General features: G+C 35.9%; 1 protein-coding gene across 1 annotated transcript in view; it reads left to right on the top strand.

Annotated features, from left to right (window-relative positions):
• The window catches only part of LOC115411715 (cadherin-7-like), a 354,822-nt gene extending 340,630 nt beyond the window's left edge, over nucleotides 1-14,192 (top strand). The window contains exon 8 of the mRNA XM_030123930.1: nucleotides 13,990-14,192. Coding sequence (XP_029979790.1) covers nucleotides 13,990-14,192 — 203 coding nt within the window. The remainder of the gene's footprint in view (nucleotides 1-13,989) is intronic.
• The last annotated feature ends 8,104 nt before the right edge of the window (nucleotides 14,193-22,296 follow it).

Raw genomic sequence — 22,296 nt, 5'->3', positions numbered from 1 at the left:
GAATAATATGAACAAACTGTTATTTTTTATGCAAAATAAGTGTATTTTAATAACAATACTAGAAAAGCACTCGGAGAGCGCAAACCTCCGCCAAGCGCAAAAATTCCCCACATAATCGATGATACAAATCCTACATTTATTTTTTAAAATAAAATCCGCCTACTGGATCAGATCCGGATCAGCCTTTGGAATGTGATAGAGGACCCCATTGTCAATTCCTGAGTTAAATTTCATGAGTTTTGGTCAATAATTAAGCGAGATATTGGGAAACGAAAATTTTGGCCCCATTTACCACAATGTTAACGAAAATTTCAAAGTGATCCAGAATCCAGGATTTCTTCCGGATCACCCCCAAAATTTAATCATTTCTTCCTTATCCCATTTCCAACAAACCCTGAAAATTTCATCCAAATCTGTCCATAACTTTTTGAGTTATGTTGCACACTAACGGACAGACAAACAAACAGACAGACAAACAAACCCTGGCAAAAACATAACCTCCTTGGCAGAGGTAATTATGCCTCAGATTATCATTTACACATGTAACTTACAACTTACAGATCACAGTGAAACATTTAGTAACAGGTCTAATATTGTTAACATTCCATTTAGTTCTCATAAGAGATTTCCAGTTCATATATTCAGGTTATTCACATTCTTTTGTAAAAGGATCGTGTCAGTCAATATAAATATTTTCATGTAATTTTACCTTTTTTTTTTTTTTTACACTAAAACACAGGTGTCAAACATGCGGCCCGGGGCCCAAATCTGGCCCGCCAAAGGTTCCATTCCGGCCCTGCAGGATGAAAGTGCAAAAATGAACCTGAACAGTCCAGGTTGTCCAGATCCTTTTGGTTCAGGTTCCACATACAGACCAATGTGATCTCCAGTAAAAATAACAACACAATAACCCATAAAGAATGATAATGATAAATTTTCTTTGTGAAAAATTATGTGGAAAATATTGAAGTGAAAAAAATAACATTACACTGTGAAAATATTTACATTTACAAAACTATTCTTTCACAATAAAATGCAAATAAATACATAAATAAAAACAAAGATGAACAACCTAAAATGTGCAATTTGAACAATATTGTGTCTGTTACTAAATGTTTTGTGCATTTATGGATCCACTGTGATCTGTAGTTGTGTTAATAATAAGAGACGGAATATTGTAGAAATTGTTCAAATTTTAGTTCCAAACTCCAAAATTTTAACAATATTCTGCCTGGTGCCAAATGTTTATGTAACACTGTATATAAATAATAAGTCGAGGCATAATATTGTTAAAATTGCACAAATTTTTCAAATGAAATTTCAGTTTTTTCACGTTATTCACATCTTTTTTGTAAAATGTAAATATTTTCATAATTTAATTGGGGGGTTTTTTTGTACTAAAACAAAAAGAAAAACTTGAATTTGTCATTATTTATAGGTTATTAAGTCAGTATTTTACTGGTCTGGCCCGCTTGAGATCAAATTGGGCTGAATATGGCCCCTGAACCAAAATGAGTTTGACACCCCTGCACTAAAACAAAGAGAAGAATTTGGAGTTGCCATTATTTGTAGGTTATTATGATAGTATTTTACTGGTCTGACCCACTTTAGATCATATTGGTCTGAACTAACCTGAACTAAAAGGATTTTAACATCCTTTATTGTTAATGACTTAAGTGGAAGTTTTGGATTTCACAAATTCATCCCATGGGCCGGATTGGACTTTTTGGCGGACCAGATGTTTGACACCCCAGATAGCAAAATCATTATGGCTTAAATCTGGCCCAAAACTGGTATGCCATTTTGGCAAAGTTCTGGGCGGATGTATGAGCCCTAAATGGCCCAAAATAGGCAAGCCAAAATCAAACCAGAAGGAAGCCAAAATTCACCCAAAACTAATTGCGGACTTCCAAAATATAGCCATAATTGTCCCAGAAAAGCCCCAAATCCCCATAATCCAGCCAAAAAGTCGCCAAAACTGACCCAAATAGAGGCCAAAATTCACCCAAAATTTGTGTTGATCATGCTTTTAAGATGAAGTGGGGTTTTCTTCTGGGTAGAAATTCCCACTCATTGTGCAGCGTTTTGCCTTTACAGAAATATGCCAAAACACAACCAAAACACATCCATATATGGTATAAGATGTTGCCGCTCTTTAGTCAATCTTCTGGCTTGCCATAAACATGCCATACCATCCCTATACGTGATCCCGCTCTTTGCCCAGTCTTTTGATTATAACAACATTTGTGCTAATATTACTTTATCTTAAAAACTCCATAATTTGTGGTTATAGTGGTTAAATCTAAACAGCTGGACGAGTCAACCCAGATAGCAAAATCATCATGGCTTAAATCTGGCCCAAAACTGGTATGCCATTTTGGCAAAGCTCTGGGCAGATGTATGGGCCCTAAATGGCCCAAAATAGGTAAGCCAAAATCAAACCAGAAGGAAGCCAAAATTCACCCAAAACTATTTGCAGACTTCCAAAATATAGCCAGAAAAGCCCCAAATCCCCATAATCCAGCCAAAAAGTCACCAAAACTGACTCAAAGAGAGGCCAAAAGGAGGCCAAAATTCACCCAAAATTTGTGTTGATCATGCTTTTAAAATGAAGTGGGCTTTTCTTCTGGGTAGAAATTCCCACTCATTGCGCAGTGTTTTGGCTTTACAGAAATATGCCAAAACACAACCAAAACACATCCATATATGGTATAAGATGTTGCCGCTCTTTAGTCAATCTTCTGGCTTGCCATAAACATGCCATACCATCCCTATACTTATCCCGCTCTTTGCCCAGTCTTTTGATTATAACAACATTTGTGCTAATATTACTTTATCTTAAAAACTCCATAATTTGTGGTTATAGTGGTTAAATCTAAACAGCTGGACGAGTCAACCCAGATAGCAAAATCATCATGGCTTAAATCTGGCCCAAAACTGGTATGCCATTTTGGCAAAGCTCTGGGCAGATGTATGGGCCCTAAATGGCCCAAAATAGGTAAGCCAAAATCAAACCAGAAGGAAGCCAAAATTCACCCAAAACTATTTGCAGACTTCCAAAATATAGCCAGAAAAGCCCCAAATCCCCATAATCCAGCCAAAAAGTCGCCAAAACTGACTCAAAGAGAGGCCAAAATTCCCCCAAAATTTGTGTTGATCATGCTTTTAAAATGAAGTGGGGTTTTCTTCTGGGTAGAAATTCCCACTCATTGCGCAGTGTTTTGGCTTTATAGAAATATGCCAAAACACAACCAAAACACATCCATATATGGAATAAGATGTTGCTGCTCTTTAGTCAATCTTCTGGCTTGCCATAAACATGCCATACCATCCCTATACTTATCCCGCTCTTTGCCCAGTCTTTTGGTTAACCAGACACATGCCAGAACTCAGCCATATATTGCTGGTGCCTCCATATCTATTATGGATAACCTTAATCATACCACAGTTAAGCCTAAAGGTTTTCATAATGCCTAAAGAAAGCCAAAAATGCCAAATTTATGCCATAATACTGCCAAAATATTGGCTATCTGGGACTCCTTCTATACACCCTCGTAACCAAAAGAACATCAGCTAAACCTCAGCTAAATCAGTTGTCGGGCACCAGAACACAACTCAAACAACTAGCACTTCAATGGACAAATATCTAAAACAAGCTAACAGTCTGAGACCGCTAAGCTAACGCTAATCAGATCCAACAGCACTATAGTAGTATTATATTTGTAGTTGTTTTGTGTTACATTGAAATGATTCTGACTAGAAACAGTAGTTAAAGTTCCACATAGTAGAATGAGTAGAGGTCCTGGTGGTTTGTGGTGTTTTCTTTTCTGTTTTCCATCAAAAATGACTGTAATGTTGTTTTTTCATGGAAGAAACTGGAATAATTAGTTTTTTTCTTCTTCTCAACAAGTGGAAACAAGATGAGTTACATTTTCTTCTGACAGAACAGAAAAAGGTCTTTCCATCTACAATTAAGCACATCAATTCTTTTTTGAACAAGGCAAAAAAAAACAAACAAAAAAAAAAAAAACACCTCAAGTGGAAAGAAAAACCTTTTCTGTAAAATGGTATAATTTTTTTTTACAGTCCCATAAACACTTCCTACTACAAATGTCATAATGTGGATATGAATATTTTGATGAAAAGATGTGTCGGTAGCAGTTGTGCCCAACTGTTTTTAGTCTGCATTGACTCAAATTGATCCAACACTTTGCAAGAAAGTGATTTATTTTGCCAATAAAAGCCTTGTGAATTATTTTTAAATGTGCCTCAAAAGCATGTGGAAAACTATTTTCAAAAAAAAAAAACTAAAGCAGATGATCTGGCATGAATAAAAATGTGTTTAACTGCTGTACCATTTGACCCTCACTGTACACATCCCTCACTGTAACAGATTCTAATTGGTTGACAGTAACTACAACTACTCTTCGATATACATCAGAGTAGTGATACTTCCATAGACTCCCGCTGTAAAAAATGGCAGATGAAATATGGACCTACTTCTGGGTTCTGGGGAGGTCAATAGTTCCAAACATTGAGTCTAACGCCATCCACACACATTCATTTCTATTGCTGCTGATCTAGCAACTCCAGCGGTAAGTTAATAAGATATCAACTTTCAAATTATTGAGTGTATTTTCTCTATTAGTGGATATTTATGTTGTAAATTCTGTTTTCTTTGGTATGTGTTAACATTTGTATAAATTTATGTCTTAAACAACCGTTATGTTGGATTTTCAGCTGTAACCCTATAATTAGCTAGCTTCCCAGATAGCAAATATTTTGGCAGTATTATGGCGTACATTTGACATTTTTGGCTTTCTTTTGGCATTATGAAAACCTTTAGGCTTAACTGTGGTATGATTAAGGTTATCCATAATAGATATGGAGGCACCAGCAATATATGGCTGAGTTCTGGCATGTGTCTGGTTAACCAAAAGACTGAGCAAAGAGCAGGATCAAGTATAGGGATGGTATGGCATGTTTATGGCAAGTCAGAAGATTGACTAAAGAGCGGCAACATCTTATTCCATATATGGATGTGTTTTGGTTGTGTTTTGGCATATTTCTGTAAAGCCAAAACACTGAGCAATTTCTACCCAGAAGAAAAGCCCACTTCATTTTAAAAGCATGATCAACACAAATTTTGGGTGAATTTTGGCCTCCTTTTGGCCTCTCTTTGGGTCAGTTTTGGCGACTTTTTGGCTGGATTATGGGGATTTGGGGCTTTTCTGGGACAATTATGGCTATATTTTGGAAGTCTATAAGTCTTGTAAACTATACAATAAATAATTCTGATCCTAGTTTTTGTACAGGGATCATTTGTGGAAACGGTGACATGGCTGCCGAGCATCAGTCTGATGGGATCCAGAACAACCATGTCACATCCGTCCACTGCCACATTTTGTGTTTTTGTGTCAGCTGTTATTGTTTTAGATCCACAATACTAACATTTATGAAGAAGAGGAGAATTAGCAATAGTAAGTCTATAAGTTTATTACTAATAAAGTACTGGTACTGACCAGATCATCATGGGTAATGCCACGTCCATCCACCAGCAAAAGTTTTCACATACACGTGCTATTCCAAATCCAATATTTCTGAAAATATAGCTTCCACTGTCAAATAATATCAGTAGTCTGTGCACAAATGGATTAGCATTATTTCAACACAGTTCTATGCATTTTTTTTTTTTTTTTTGACAAAAATGGCCACTCATTTGACCCCCTAAGTAAATTTTAGCCGAAATCAAAAAAAAAAAAAAAGATCTTTCAAAATAAATATTTGAAATTCAGGTCAGTTTATCTAAATCAGATACTTCTTTTTTGCAGTGTACACACCCCTCGCTGTAATAGATTCTAATTGGTTGACAGTTAACTACTAGTACCCTGGAGGGGCGGGGCTTAGTCACCGCTGTGGTTGTAGTGATGCTGTGTACAACAGTGATGCTCTCTGTCCTTTTATCCTCCTCATAATGTCCCATACCTTTCGATACTGTTGACGGTGAGGACATATGGGGGTGTTGCAGGGCTGTTGAATGTTAATTCACACAGGGGACGGTGGCTTTGACCTCCATGTCTCCCTGAGCCACAGGAATGAGGTGCTGACTAAGGGTGGGCGGTCTCACCTGTGGGTTAACTATGTTAATGCGATGTGGAGTGTTGCATGTTGTGTTCCCGTTTCTCGATCACTCCAAGGACACGTGTGCCTTTTTTTTTTTTTTTTTTTTTTGTGCTTTCCTATCATTTCCTCTAAACACGGGATGGACGACAATCAACCACAGTGCGATCCGCCAACCACTCCAGACAGCTGCATCACATCAGTATAAGTTAAAAAAGACAAACAGCCTGTCAGCCTGGCAGTTTTTCAGCTTTCATATTTTCCGACTGTGTGAAAGAAAAGCGTTTTATCACACTTCGCTTTAAAGATGTGTTTTTATTTACATCTAACAGCACACAGACGCACCACTCGGTTGATTCCCGAGTGTGAGCGCTCGCCTGATATAGCAACAAAGAGAAGGCAGCGTATAATAATAGCCATATGAAATGTCACAACAGTCCCTCATGCATGAGGTACTGACTCCTGACACATAGTGACACTCGGGCGCTGTTTTCAGCTGAAAACATCTTTGTGTTCTCGGACTGCCAACCAAATCCACTGGCCTGTACGCCCTGTGACAGTATTTATAGTAAATGGGTTCTTTGTAACTGAAGATGGTGCAGGGACTCTTTGGAGGAGGGATGTTGTGCGTCTGAGCTGCAGTCGCTCACATTGCATCCGCTCCGGCCAAACCAAACCAATGACAACAAGTCTGTGGCCTCGGGCGCCGCGTGTCCTTTTTATCACCATCAAATCAAGCCGGCCCGAATGTCAGCGCGTCATCTGTGGCCGGCGTGGCAGCGACGCCAGGCTAAATCATCATCTTGCACTCAGACATAGCCATTTAGCCATCAGTGTGTGTCAGGCAGACAGAGGCGTGAAGCCCGATGTGCAAGATGGCTCGTTCGCACACGCAGCCTTCCCCGACAACAAGCCTGCGCCGAGTGTAATCACTTTGGCTGAACCACAGCAGAGCGGGTAAGGACACCAGCTGTTGGAAGCACGCTGCATATTTCATTACAGCAGCACTTTTTTGCCCCCTCCTCCTCCTCCTTTGCGATTAATTAAAACACACGAGGAAGATCAATATTCCATAATTTGGCCAAGTTAATCAACGCAAAAGTAAAAGCAGGAAAGAACTTTAAATAAAGTTGTATGACATTAACCCTTTAACCCCTGACGTGTCTGTGGTGAGCGCTCTGTAGGTGTGATTTATTTGAAATATTCATAAAAATGGAACAGTTTGCGCAATAAGAAAAATTTCAAAACCTGCTGATAGAATACACCAGTGTTTTTCAACCTTGGGGTCAGGACCCCATGTGGGGTCACCTGGAATTCAAATGGGGTCGCCTGAAATGTCTAGTAATGGATTAAAAAAAAACAAAAAAAACTACAACTTACTAATAAAAAAACATATTGTGAGTTGACAGAGAAAATCCCAATACATAAAAACATGACAAACTCTGAAGCTGAAACTGAAGCACTGTGGTTCTGTTTATCTGTCAAATGTTCATTGTGGTCTGTTTCAGATGCTGCAGCTCTTTCATAATTCATAGTTTGAGTTCTTGTTTGTTCAGTATTAATTGTCAGCCTTGTAAATCCAAGCTGGACTGACTGTACATATCCTGACCAAGGAAAATCAAATTCTCACTTTGTGCAGTAATCTACACCTGGCTTTTCTGCCTCTGTCCAAAATAATATACATTATATAGACTAAATGTCATCTAAAATTAACATTTATTTGCAACATACACTGTAACAAGGATGCTGTGAAATATACAGTAACTTGCTGGCAGCAATTAGCAAGAAAGTTGCTGTGTTACATTCTACAGCATACTTACTGTATATTAAATTACAGTACCTGTAAAATACTGTAATTTTCATTACAGTACCAATCACAGTACTGTAATTGCTATAACAGTACTGTAATATGGGGATGTATTTTATATCACAGCAAATAGTGGACTACTGTGAAATGGGAATTTGGGGTATTTTATCGAATACTCCAAAACAAAAACAAGCCCTCAACTTTTTGTTTTAAAATGATGAAGCGAAAAAAGACGTAGATATGTGATATACGCATAAATTTTTAGACTTACATTTCTCATGGAACCAATGAAAGCCATTCTTGCTTTTCTATCTTTTGCATGGTGAGTAAAAATAAAGAACTGCTGTTTGAGGTGATAGTTTGGATTTTTTGAAGTAATACAGTTGAAAAAATGTTATGGCAAAGGAATGTGCTGTCTGATGGCGATGTAAAAAATGGGAATATCCTTTATTTAGCGTACTCTTGAACCAATATTGATTTATTTAAGTGGGCTTTGTTTTAGGTGGTTAAAATTTGCTTTGAGCTGAAAAGAAAAGTTGAAAATACAGCTGAATAAGTTGAAAGTGTGGCTTGTTGAAGATTTCTACAATTTTACAATTTCATTTAGCAGACGCTTTTGTCCAACGCGACGTACAACATAAGCAAGAATTTAGACTTGAGGGAAAAAAACCCTTAGTAAGTGCAAAAAGTGCTTCAAGTTTGATTGGCTGCGGGCGCTGCCATCAAGTACTAGAAGAAGTGCTCCTCCATAAGCTTTCTCCAAAAGAAACCATTAAAAATTTTTGGCATAAAAAGCTGAATATTTAAAAAAAAATTGAAAAATATAAATACAAGCACAAATGTCCTGAAGGAGCTGAACATTTTAAAGTTTGAACAGTGAAAATCTGTGAAAATCAGATACATTTTGAGTAGTATTTTACTTGTGGAGTAGGTGGTCACATAACAAATACTTGTTCCCATCCCTAGTGAAGAATATTAAGAACAAATACGTGTTTACCTCTGGAGAAATTCCAGTGATGTGGCTGCCTCCTCTGGATATTCAATGTTGAACATGTAGTATGACCCAAAGAAGGCAGCTACAAAAAAGAAAAATCCCTCTCAAAATTACTGTATTTTCATTTACAGTAAAATATATTTTACTGTAGAATTCACCCACTAATTAATTTTGCCCATGATGCTTTGCAGATCTACAGCAACATACTGTATACAGGTTCTCCAGTAAGCATTTGCTCATTATACAGTAATAATGCTGTGAAAACTACAGAAACTTCTTACAGTGTAGTGTAGCAAACTATTACATGATCAAAAACAAATTAATTTTAGCAAAAAAAAAGAAGTCTCACTTTTGAATGTCTGGGGTCACCAGAAATTTGTGATGTTAAAATGGGGTCACGAGCCAAAAAAGGTTGGGAACCACTGGAATAGATCTTGTGCTGTCCATAGACATCTGAGCATGCTCAGTACAACCCCTGCCACCTGTGTAATGAGGGGCAAAACAGAGCAGTGGGTGAGACCAGATAGATGTTTTTTGTTTTGTTTTGTTTTGTTTTTTACAGTTTTCCTTGTCATTTTCTGTTTTTACTGTTTGCAGTGTTGTGGTGATTTTTCTTTCTTTCTTTTTTTTTTCCTCTATGTTTTGACTGTGAAACTGCTGTTTGGAGTTCAACCAGATGCCAAACAGCAGCTGAACTAATTTAGAAAAAAAGAGCCCAAAACATAAACTACCGGGCCAAAATTCAAATCCTTGTTGTTGTTCAGTGTGTTCCAGGCCACAGTTCATGTTCAGCATCCTAAATCTCTTATTCATGTACATTCTAGGTGTCTTATTTAGTCAAAACCTGTCAAACTTCAATCCCTCTCTTTGTCTTTTTCTGTTCTTCCACCTGTTTTGACCCTAAAACACACAGTGAAACAAAACCACTGAAGAACAGGAACACTAACATATACTCACAGCAGCTTTTATGAACCTGAAACAGACGACAATTCACAGCATCACTGAAATAATGAGCCTGTTTACATGACCATAAAAATACAACAACAGGGAGTAATCTGATAATTGCCATAATCAGATGTGATGCGTTTACATGCACTTCAGAAACGTGATCATCGAAAAACCCTGGTTTACATGTTTCAGTCCATTATTTAATTTCTTTCGGAGTAGGAACGTAAGTTATGATGTAATTTTCAAAAACATCCAATCTTGTCTTGTTGGCCATGACAACGCCTACGGCAGGGGTGTCAAACATGCGGCCCGGGGGCCAAATGCGGCCCCCCAAAAGGTCCAGTTCGGCCCCTGGGATGTTTTTGCTAAGTGCAAAAATTCCACAGTCTTGAATCAAATTAAGTCAAAAATAAATAAATTTAGCTTGAATTAAGGAAAAAATCTTGAATTAAGCAAAAAAAAAAAAAAAAAATCTTCAATTTGAAAAAAAAAATCTTCAATTAAGCCAAAAAAAATCTCAAATTTAGCAAAAAATCTTGAATTAAGCCAAAAAAAACTTCAATTAAGTAAAAAAAAAAAATTGAATTAAGCCAAAAAAAATCTTCACTTTGGTAAAAAAAAATCTTGAATTAACCAAAAAATTAATAAATAAATAAATCTTCAATTAAGTAAAAAAAAAAAAACATCTTGAATTAAGCCAAAAAAAAAATCTTCACTTCAGTAAAGAAATCTTGAATTAAGCCAAAAAAAAAAAAAAAAAATCTTCAATTTAGTAAAAAAAAAATTTCAATTAAGCCAATAAAAAAAAAAAAATTCAAGAATTAACAACTTAATTTTCTTTCCTTTGATTTAGAGCAAAAAATAACAATAAATTATGAAAATATTTACATTTACAAACTATCCTGTAACAATAAAATGTGAATAACCTGAACAAATATGAACAACCTGAAATGTCTAAAGAAAATTCAGCACAATTTTAACAATTTTTCTGCCTGTTCCTCAGTGTTTAGTGTCTTTGTAAATCTGATCCATAATGCACATGGACAAATGATGAGTTGAGGAATAATATCAATAAAATTGCACTAAATTTTGTTACGTTTTTTAAGTTAAATTTCAGTTTTTTTAGTTTTTTTTTTTTTTTTTTTGGATAATTTATAAAAGTATTTTCATAATTTAATGGGGTTTTTTACACTAAAACAAAAACGAAAATTTGGAATTGTCATTATTTATAGGTTATTCTGTTATTTTTCTGGTTCGGCCCACTGCAGATCAAATTTAGCTGAATGTGGCCCCTGAACTAAAATGAGTTTGACACCCCTGGCCTATGGTGTCAGTGTTAACTGTCCTCATGTGGGCGGTAGGGGTGTAACGGTGGATTTGTTTGTACATAATCGTTTCAGTTCTGGGCCTTCGATACTATACAGAGGTGTACCGAATGAATACATTAACGCAAACACTGGAGAAGCAGGGTGGATGCAAGCAGAACCAAGGTTATTATCGTTAACAAATAACTAACGAAATGACGAAAACTAACATTGTAAAAACATTTTCGTTAACTGAAATAAATTTAAAAAAACTATAATTAAAAGAAAAAAACGATAACTAACTGAAACTGTATTGTGTGCTTACAAAACTAACTAAAACATATAAAAATGATGGATAAAATTCCCTTCGTTTTCGTCTTTGCCAATGACAGATTGATACGAAATCGATTTATTTCCCTCGAGCAATTTTAGCTGCTGATACCATATGATATTTAACGGTTCGTCACTTTTCGTCACTTGTTTTCAGTCGTCTTCTGGTCCCTACTCTACCTGGAAACATGGAAACTAAAGTTGAGAGAAAGCAGCAGAGTCCTGTCTGGGATTTATTTGAATGTGACGGTGAAGAAGAGAAAAGATATAAAAAACTAAACTAAAACTAAGCATTTAGAAAATAACGAAAAGGAATGAAAACTAGTAAATCTGCTCTAAAAACAAATTAAAACTAACTGAATTAGAGAAAAAAAAAGTCAAACTAAATGAAACTAAACTATAATGAAAAATCCAAAACTCTTATAACCTTGAGCAGAACCCATGTGCAGGATTTCTCCTATATACATTCTGCAGTTGTGCAGCTGCTGAATTGTCAAAAAAAAAAACACTTTATTCTGAGGCTGGGACACCGATAAGAGGGGTAAACATGACAACAGAGAATATAGCAGAGGCATAGAGGCCGGGTCGAAGCGTGTTCAGGTTGACTTTTGGTTTTCTGTAGTTACGGAGTGCACCCCCCCCCCCCACACACACACACACACACACACACACACACTGGTCTCAGACTTACTTTATTGTCATTCAATAGTGCACCATCAGTACCTTATTAAACAAAATTTCAGGTGCTTAGCTCACCACAGTGTCGGTTTATAAAAATAAATAAATACACACTTCACAAAATATAAAAATAATCTAAAATACTGTAAATACTTGAATGTATATGTTTTAATGATGGGACTTTTGGCTCTTTGAAGGGAGCCGTTCACTGAAAAGAGTCGTTCAAAAGACTGGCTCTTTTATGTTTTTTGCATTATTTTGAAACACCAATGTTTTAATGACTAAATAGGCTACATGTGATGATTGACATTACATTTTAAAGGTGTTTAACCCTTTCATGCATGAATTATGAGACCCTTAATCAAGATTTTTTTTCCTGAGTGTTTTTATTCCTCTTTAGGCATGAAAAAAACAACAACAACGTGATTGAAATTTTTTTTTTTAATCAACCTGTTTTTCATGGAGTTACAAAAATGTCCACTCAGCTACACCATGAATTTTATTCTTGAAGCAAAGAAACATGTATTACTCACTTCATGGAGATAATATGCAAAAAATAAATATTAACAATTGATTTCCACTCAAGAACCAATCACGAACAGCAAAGTTACAATAATGGTATGAATTGCAGTTTATGAGTGTCCACTGTGTTGGTTGATATGGAACTAAAACAACAAAACCCATGAATATACAAGAGTAAAACTGTAGAGTAACTGTCCACTGTAGTGACCACTATGCATGAAAGGGTTAATTGGCGCGGGAGTAAATATTATCTTACCATAAAAAATAATAGTTAGTTCAAATGTGTGGGCTAAATCCATGACATGAGAGGTGACATTAGGCAAATGCTGGAATTTGACCAAAAACATCAGGGTACATTATGTGGACTAGTCTGTAGCCTAAAAATGAAGAAGAAAATAAAACATTTTCTTATGAAATAACATTTTATTCTCCTCAAACAAAGAACAATAAATGTGTGTAAACATACGGAAAAAACTGCACAAAACACAACAGTGATTAATCACTGCAGTTACTTAAATACCTGAACTGTAGTGCAATTCTCAGAACAACAGTATGTTGGTAAATTGACAGGCAATCAGACACTCCCTCCTTAAAAAAAAAAAAAAAAATTAACGGCTCTTTACAAAGACTCGGTTCCTGTCGTTCATTTCAAAGAGCCGTTCAAAAGATTCGATTTGTTCGTGAATGTCACATCACTAATATGTATAAAAATTTAGATAAAAAAATTTAAAAGACTAAAAACTAAAGTGCATAGTGCAATAAAGTGCTTCAGATTTATTGAAGCACTTTATTGCACTATGCACTTTAGTTTTTAGTCTTTTAGTCATTGTACCAAAAACGTATCGAACCGAAATGATTCTGTACTGTTACACCTCTAATGGGAGCTAATAAAACTGCAAAACAGGTCACATGTTGCTGCTATCCTTCATTTCATTTCATTATTCGTTTAACTTTTTCCTAAGGCTCATTGTTGTCGCTGTGTGACTTCCATTTCCATAGTTGTTTAAGGTTTGTTTTTTTTCACACGTGCAGATAAAAAAAAAAAAAAAATCAGATGAACCTGTGTACATGCAATAATACATCAGAGTACTGGGGAGACATCTAGGTATTAATCGGATTTCTCATAATCAGATTACTGCTGTTATCGGATAAAGCCTATCAGATTATCCTGTTTACATGATCACTTGTATAATCTGATAACTCCAGAAATCACATCATGATGGGAGCACTGGTGTGCATGGAAACAGGCTGACTTCTCTCTTTCTTTCCTTCTCTTTTTCTTTCAGAGGATCCAGCCCAAATTGGGAAAGGCATCACTGTCATCACGGTGCTGGACATAAACGATAACGCCCCAGTCTTTGCCATAGACTATGAAACTCTCCTCTGTGAACACACCATGCCAGGACAGGTAAGACCCAGAAACAGCTCTGCAGTTGGTCTGCTTTTCTTTTCCTTTTTCCCTCTCGCCTCCCATGCGCTTGAAGTTTGACTCACAAAGGGAGTCTGCAGGCTGTCGGAGCCATTAACCCTTTATAGGACACTCATTAAAATACTCTGAAATTTACATTTTCAACCTTAGTCTGTTATTGGACATCGTCATCTACCTCCTCATCAGTTGGCATGACAACAGTCTCCCTCCTCTTCCCATAGAACATCCAAACAGCACTTGCTAAAAAGTAAACACATGCAACAAAACAACTGTTATAAGGTTAAAAACAGACAAAAATCACCTGTATTCACTATTTACAGCAGGGGTGTCAAACTTATTTTAGTTCAGGGGCCACATTAAGCCAAACTTGATCTGAAGTGGGCTGGACCAGTGAAATAATAAGATAATAATGTATAAATAATCTCAACTCCAAATTTTCTTCTATGTTTTAGACTGAAAAAAGTAAAATTATGCAATGAAAATGTTTACATCTACCAAGAAAAAAATAAAGGAAGGTCCGCACAACTTGTGAGCTCCCAGACCATTTGTTCTGTGACGTTTCGGGCCGAGGCCCTTCATCAGACTGAGGACAGACAAACTTACACAGGTGTTTTATATGCAGCATGTAATCACAACACGTGACCTGCGATATACGTCATTTTGAAGTAACAGAAAAAAGTCTTTATATACATATATATATATATATATATATATATATATATATATATATATATATATATATATATATATATATATACATATATATATATATATATATATATATATATATATATATATATATATATATATATATATATAGGGTGGGGAAGCAAAATTTACAATGAACATTTAGTTGTTTTTTCTCAGCAGGCACTACGTCAATTGTTTTGAAACCAAACATATATTGATGTCATAATCATACCTAACACTATTATCCATACCTTTTCAGAAACTTTTGCCCATATGAGTAATCAGGAAAGCAAACGTCAAAGAGTGTGTGATTTGCTGAATGCACTCGTCACACCAAAGGAGATTTCAAAAATAGTTGGAGTGTCCATAAAGACTGTTTAGAATGGAAAGAAGAGAATGACTATGAGCAAAACTATTACGAGAAAGTCTGGAGGATACTATTAAACAAGAATGGGAGAAGTTGTCACCCGAATATTTGAGGAACACTTGTGCAAGTTTCAGGAAGCGTGTGAAGGCAGTTATTGAGAAAGAAGGAGGACACATAGAATAAAAACATTTTCTATTATGTCAATTTTCTTGTGGCAAATAAATTCTCATGACTTTCAATAAACTAATTGGTCATACACTGTCTTTCAATCCCTGCCTCAAAATATTGTAAATTTTGCTTCCCCACCCTGTATACATATATATATATATATATATATATATATATATATATATATATATATATATATATATATATATATATATACACACATATATATATATATATATATATATATATATATATATATATATACACACACACACATATATATATATATATATATATATATATATACACACACATATATATATATATATATATATATATATATATATATATTTATATATCTACAGGGTGACCCAAAAAAACAGGAATTTTTGAAGTGCGTATTGGCAGATATGAGCAAGTGGCAGTGCTGCGAGACAGTGACCTTGAGCAAGTAACCACACCCCCATTTTAGTAACCATTGGCGGCTGTGTGAGAATTGTTCGGTAACTGTGTGTTCTCAAGATTCGGTAATGTTCCCTGGCCCCCTAGATCGCCAGATTTGTCCGTTTGTGATTTTTTCTTGTGGGGCTATCTCAAGAGTAAAGTGTACACGACTCGACCAAGAACTCTGGATGAGTTAAAACAGAGAATTCAGGATGAAATTCACTGTATCCCAGCTGAGATGTTGCAGCGGTCAATGAGGAATCTCAACAGCAGATTTCAAGAATGCATTCGTACAGGAGGACGCCATCTACAGGAAGTAATTTTTAAAAAATGAAAATTCCATTATTGTTTCTTAAATGGCATGGTTTAAGGTTTCAATTACTATGAATAAAATATTTTCCTTCCATCACTCTTGGTTTTATTGGATTGTTAAAAAGTTCCCGTTTTTTTGTGTCACCCTGTATACAGATCACATAAGTCAAATGACATCTACAAACAATATGTATACTGTGTCAACACATTTGTATCCAATTTAATAACTTACTAACAACTTAAGATGGAATTAACTTATACAACATATATTACATATACATATACATACCAGTTAAGAAAAATAAAAACAAATATTTGTAATGTTTGCGTGAAGGATTAAAAGTTTAACTGATGTCATTTGTTCTGAATCCCTCAGCTGAGGTTTCATTGTCATGTTTCAGTCACTGCAGGTGTGTGTCTTACACAGGATTGGCCCCATATTTAAAGTCTGACCAAAAATAGTCACTTTTCCAATAAAGGGTGAAAAGACTTTGTTGTGCCTCCAAACCAGTTCACTGTGGAACATATCTACTTCACAGCTCGAGGTCATTCCAGGGTGGAGACATCATTAATACGAGACACTGACTTAGGATTTCATAGCAGGTGTTATCATTCGTTAGAAATGTTCTTCTCATTCTATACTGTCACAGACGACTAAATTAATGATGGAGCTTGACTCGGCTCGTGTTCTTAATCCACAACAATATCACAGCGTAATGTGATATCTCATACTGCGATGGAGTGGTGTTCAGCTGCAGTTTGACTTTTCCTTCTGAAGCCCCCTGTAATTACACCGATACCACAGAGGGCAGCAGGGCACAAATAGATCATACCATCACATACAGGGAAGAGGAGAGATTTTTAGGGTTTAGAAATGTAGTATAGAGCAGGGGTGTCAAACTCATCTTAGTTCAGGGGCCACATTTGGCAAAATCTGATCTGCAGTGGGCCGAACCAGTAAAATAATAACATAATAATATATAAATAATGTCAACTCCAAACTTTTCTCTGTGTTTTAGAGCAAAAACAGTAAATTTACCTTATGAAAAGGTTTACATCTACAAACTATCCTTTCAAAAGATGTGAATAACATAAACAAACTGAAAAGATAATTGTAATTTTAACAATATTCTGCCTCAGTTTATCATTTACACATGTACATTAGAACTTACAGGGTGGGGAAGCAAAATTTACAATATTTTGAGGCAGGGATTGAAAGACAGTGTATGACCAATTAGTTTATTGAAAGTCATGAGAATTTATTTGCCACAAGAAAATTGACATAATAGAAAATGTTTTTATTCTATGTGTCCTCCTTCTTTCTCAATAACTGCCTTCACACGCTTCCTGAAACTTGCGCAAGTGTTCCTCAAATATTGGGGTGACAACTTCTCCCATTCTTCTTTAATAGTATCTTCCAGACTTTCTCATAATAGTTTTGCTCATAGTCATTCTCTTCTTTCCATTATAAACAGTCTTTATGGACACTCCAACTATTTTTGAAATCTCCTTTGGTGTGACGAGTGCATTCAGCAAATCACACACTCTATGACGTTTGCTTTCCTGATTACTCATATGGGCAAAAGTTTCTGAAAAGGTATGGATAATAGTGTTAGGTATGATTATGACATCAATATATGTTTGGTTTCAAAACAATTGACGTAGTGCCTGCTGAGAAAAAACAACTAAATGTTCATTGTAAATTTTGCTTCCCCACCCTGTACAGATCACAGTGGATCTACAAATACACAAAACATCCTGTTAAAATTGTACTTACTTCTCTTAAGACATTTCAGGTTGTTCATATTTGTTCAGGTTATTCACATTTTTTGCAAAATTATACTTTTTTTTTTAGTGGAAAAACATGAAAATATGTATATTTACAAACAAAAAAATTTGTAGTTGTCATTATTTTTATGTTATTATAATAGTATTTTACTGAATCCTGCCCACTTGAGATTGAATTTTGGAACCTGAACTAAAAGGATTGTTAATATCTTATTTTTGCATTTCACAAATTCATTCCAAGGGCCGGATTGGACCCTTTGGCGGGCCAGATTTGGCCCTCGGGCCACATGTTTGACACCTGTGGTATAGAGGGAACACACACATACACACGTTTAGCATTTGGCCTCATTGTTGCTAAATGACTTGTGCATCTGCAGCTGCAATCCGTCTGCTCCTGGCATTTGGGAAAATACAATCAGAGGCGAAGGGTAAAGGAGGCGTGTAGACGTGAATATGTACAATTGATCAGAATGATGCATTGTATTGCAAATGGCTATTAGGCCCTTTTAAATATGTTATTTGCATTCATATTTTGGAGTTGTTTGTCACTGTGCTCAGGGGAGGGTGAACAAAAATAGCAAATGATTTCATTTGCGAAAAATGAGGGACTATATTTCATGTGTGCGTTTTTCTGTTCTTTGTGCATGATGCTTGACCACCGTGATTTTTTTTGTTTGTTTGTTTTGTTTTGTTTTTTTCCTCTCAGTGAACTTCCAGAGCCTTGAGGTAGAGTGTTCTGTTGCCGCGTTTTTATGCTCGCCCCTCTCTTTGTTTGTTTCAGAAATAAAAGCGGGGGGGGGTTCAGCAAATTAACCCAACTAGAGGTATTTAGGAACATGGCTAAATTTAAATTGTATTCATCAGATTTTTTGCCTCAGGGTAATAGAGTATTTGTTGGAATAAACATTTCCTCTATATTAGCTGCCATCATTATTGAAAAACTCCCCACTCCCTGCAAGAGCTGTATGTTTATTTTTGGTTAATGATACTGCCACTTATCTTCAGATGATTGTCGATGCACAGTGCTATTAAAATCGGGACCAACAAAAGCAGTAATATATCACCCATCAATACAACCTGACAGATCTCAACAGATAATTTACAAAATACATTTCTCCCCACTAGCGGCTGATAAATTACAGCGCAGAGACTATGACAATACTGAAACAAAGTCATTCTGCTACAATCAAACTGGCCCCCAGGACATAGTAACAGCCATGGTCCATGACAGCATCATCAGCAGGAAAAGGTACAGCAAATCTGTAATTACTCAGCTGAAGCAGACAGATTGCTTACTCAATGCAGGTGATAGCTGAGCTGTGAGGTCCCCCTCTAGGTGTAGCTAGGAGCTACTCTGCTGTAAAGTGAGGAGCTGTTGGTGTCAGAAGGATTCTGTGCTGGTCTACCAATCAAAAAAAAAAAAAAAAAAAAAAGATGCATTCATATTCTGTCTGTATAATCGGAATGTGATTCAGTCATAAAATAAGCCACTATTGCTAGGAGCCAGCTTTAAGTCTAAAATGGACTGGACTGTTTTTTTTTTTTTTTACTAAAAAGGGTAGATGGACAGCCTCAATACATTATTATTTGCCCTCTCACAACTATTAATGGTAGAAAGATGAAGGATACCTCGTTTTGCAGGAAATAATGAGCACTTTTAGATGCGTGATTGAAAAAAATGTTTTAACCTAATTTTCTGGCTTAAAAATAGTATTAAAAAAAAAAAAAAAAAAAAAAAACTCGTAATGGATGGATAGAAAATGAACATCTGTTTTTGACCACTTTATAAAACCTGCCTTAAAGTGCAGTTCCGGTTTTTAGGAAACTGTAAAATCTTTACTGTTGGTCCTTTAGGGTGTCTGTTTTTCAAAACAGTAAACAGTTTTACTAAGTGTTTCTGTGACGGAAGGACAAGGGAGAAGAATTACAAGTTTCAGCTGATTATTCAGCATATTTATTAGTATATACATTCATATATAATGTCTACAAAGTCAAATACTGTAATAAACTAATTTAATACACTTTAACATATTTATCTCAGTTTATTTGATATTTGTAACCACGGTAAACAAGAGAAGCAAAAGGTTTTTAAATGGACCTTACAACTTATCATAAATATAATATAGGTCCAATAGAAGAGGATGATAGATAGATAGATAGATAGATAGATAGATAGATAGATAGATAGATAGATAGATAGATAGATAGATAGATAGATAGATAGATAGATAGATAGATAGATAGATAGATAGATAGATAGATAGATAGATAGATAGATAGATAGATAGATAGATACTTTATTGATCCTTTGCAGGAAACACACTGACCCATCCAAACAGACAACCAACATTAGAAACACAAAGTAAGAATAAAAGATAAATGAAATATATAATTTGTACATTAAAAGTAAGGTTAAAAAAAAGGATAAAACACCTGTTGATGCCTTCAGGCCAGCGTTACCATGCTCCTCAGAGGAGAACCAACAGATATTCAAAATCTTTTATTCCCTCAGCTATCACACTTTTAAACTCTGACAGCAGTCATTTTAGTCATTTTATATGATTTTTTTGGTTACCAGAACCAGTAGGGTCTTTTAGTCTTTTAGTCTGCATTGGTATTTATTGCTTTATTGTTGATTATTTAAATGCATTTATTCGTAGTTGCTTTCAGTGATCCTGTATTTGTGCACTGATTTATTTATGTTTGTCAGATTGCACGTTGGATGAGGCTGATGTCTGTGGTAAGCTGCAAATGAATTGCCGTATGGGATAAATAAAGTTTTCTGAATCTGAATCTGAATGTAAGTATGCACAGCATACAATAATTTATTGCTCAGCAATATTAAAAAGTCTGATGGCAGCTGGCATCAAGTTCCGCTTTGAATTGCACTGATGGACAAAGATTGCAAACATAAAGATATGCTGAATATAATGCCATCTAAGTATTTTGAAAACATTTTTCTAAAAAATACAACTTGTGCCAGACACTAGAGGTCATGTACTTTTAAAATATATAAGTCTTCAAAAGGTGCTCTTAAATGTATGTTTTGATCTAGATGGTACCTTTCCCTTGGTTGGCCCCAAAAGCTTATGCCACGTTTCCACAACGTGGAACTGGCTCGACTTGACTCGGGTACCAGGTCCTATTCCTGGAGACCGTTTCCATTACAGCATACTACCGATTTTGCATTACCTGGTCGTCATAGCGATGTGGCGGGTTACTTCCATGTCGTCTGCTCAGAGTTGCTAATAAACTCACTCGTTGCGTGTCGTCGCGTTAAGCTCATGCTGAATTTTTACGTCGGCCACCAAAGACTGAATCTCCTGACTGAATGGTGCAGTTTAACAGACTGTCATCATGTGGATTGACCTACCGCTATATTTACTGTAAACTTCCATATCTGTTTTTTGTAAAACGGTGGGTCACAGAGACGACTCTCTGACCAGTCAGTGGTCTGCAGTGTTTACACGTCACGTTTTAGTATCTGGTCCCCAGTCTTGGAACCTCGGCGGAGGTGATACCAAAAAACTAGTATCGGGTATCAGATTCCAGGTCCTTTTTCATAATGGAAATGCAAAAAGGCTGAGTCGAGTCGAGTCAAGCCATGTAGTGGAAATGCAACATTAGAAATATGCTGTGAGTCCATTTGACCATGTTTCCAGAACAGCTTTTTTTTTTTTCCAGATCTTTCAAAATCTAGCAATCATATACAATTTACTGCATAGTATAATATTTACAAAACAACTTCTTTTCCAGCTTCTAGTACAGGGGTGAGTGAAATTACCATAATGGCCCAATAAAACCTATAAAGCACAGTGTCTCAGGTTTCAGAAACTATTGGAATTTTCCAGTCGTACAAACAGTGAAAAAGCTCCAGCCATCCAAACTGTATATGCACAGGGTGTGTCAGTGATGACACGTCAGGTTTTAAAGAGTTAACATGCTAATAGTCAAGACTCGAATACAAAAAAAAAAATCTGCGCAGTTTTGTGTGGATTTTTTTTTTTCTATTTTTTTCTAATTTTTATTCAACTGGAGTGAAATGTTGCATCCTAGAGACATCCTAGTAGAATTAAAAATAGGTATTGCTTCCCCTTGTACCCAAAGACATTCACACAGGCAATTAGTTAGAAGGTCAGTCAGTTAATTGGGAAGTTACTTTTAGTCTTTCAGTTGGAAGTTGCCTTTGCTTCATCACACATAGCACAAACACAAGGCAACTGAACCAATACAACACGAGCAGACGTATTAAATCATTATAAAACATGGAGGCAGACTTTGTTCAATGAGCCATAAGGAGGCTGAACACTCGGTTCTGTTATTTCCTGTATGTCTGTGGGCGTTTCACACCTGAAAGTCTGGACCAAGGTCTAAACCAACACTCATCTTTTTTAA

Source organism: Sphaeramia orbicularis, chromosome 20 (genome assembly GCF_902148855.1).
Source record: "Sphaeramia orbicularis chromosome 20, fSphaOr1.1, whole genome shotgun sequence".
In the NCBI taxonomy this organism is placed as follows: domain Eukaryota; kingdom Metazoa; phylum Chordata; class Actinopteri; order Kurtiformes; family Apogonidae; genus Sphaeramia; species Sphaeramia orbicularis.
This window is presented reverse-complemented; position numbering and strand designations above follow the sequence as displayed.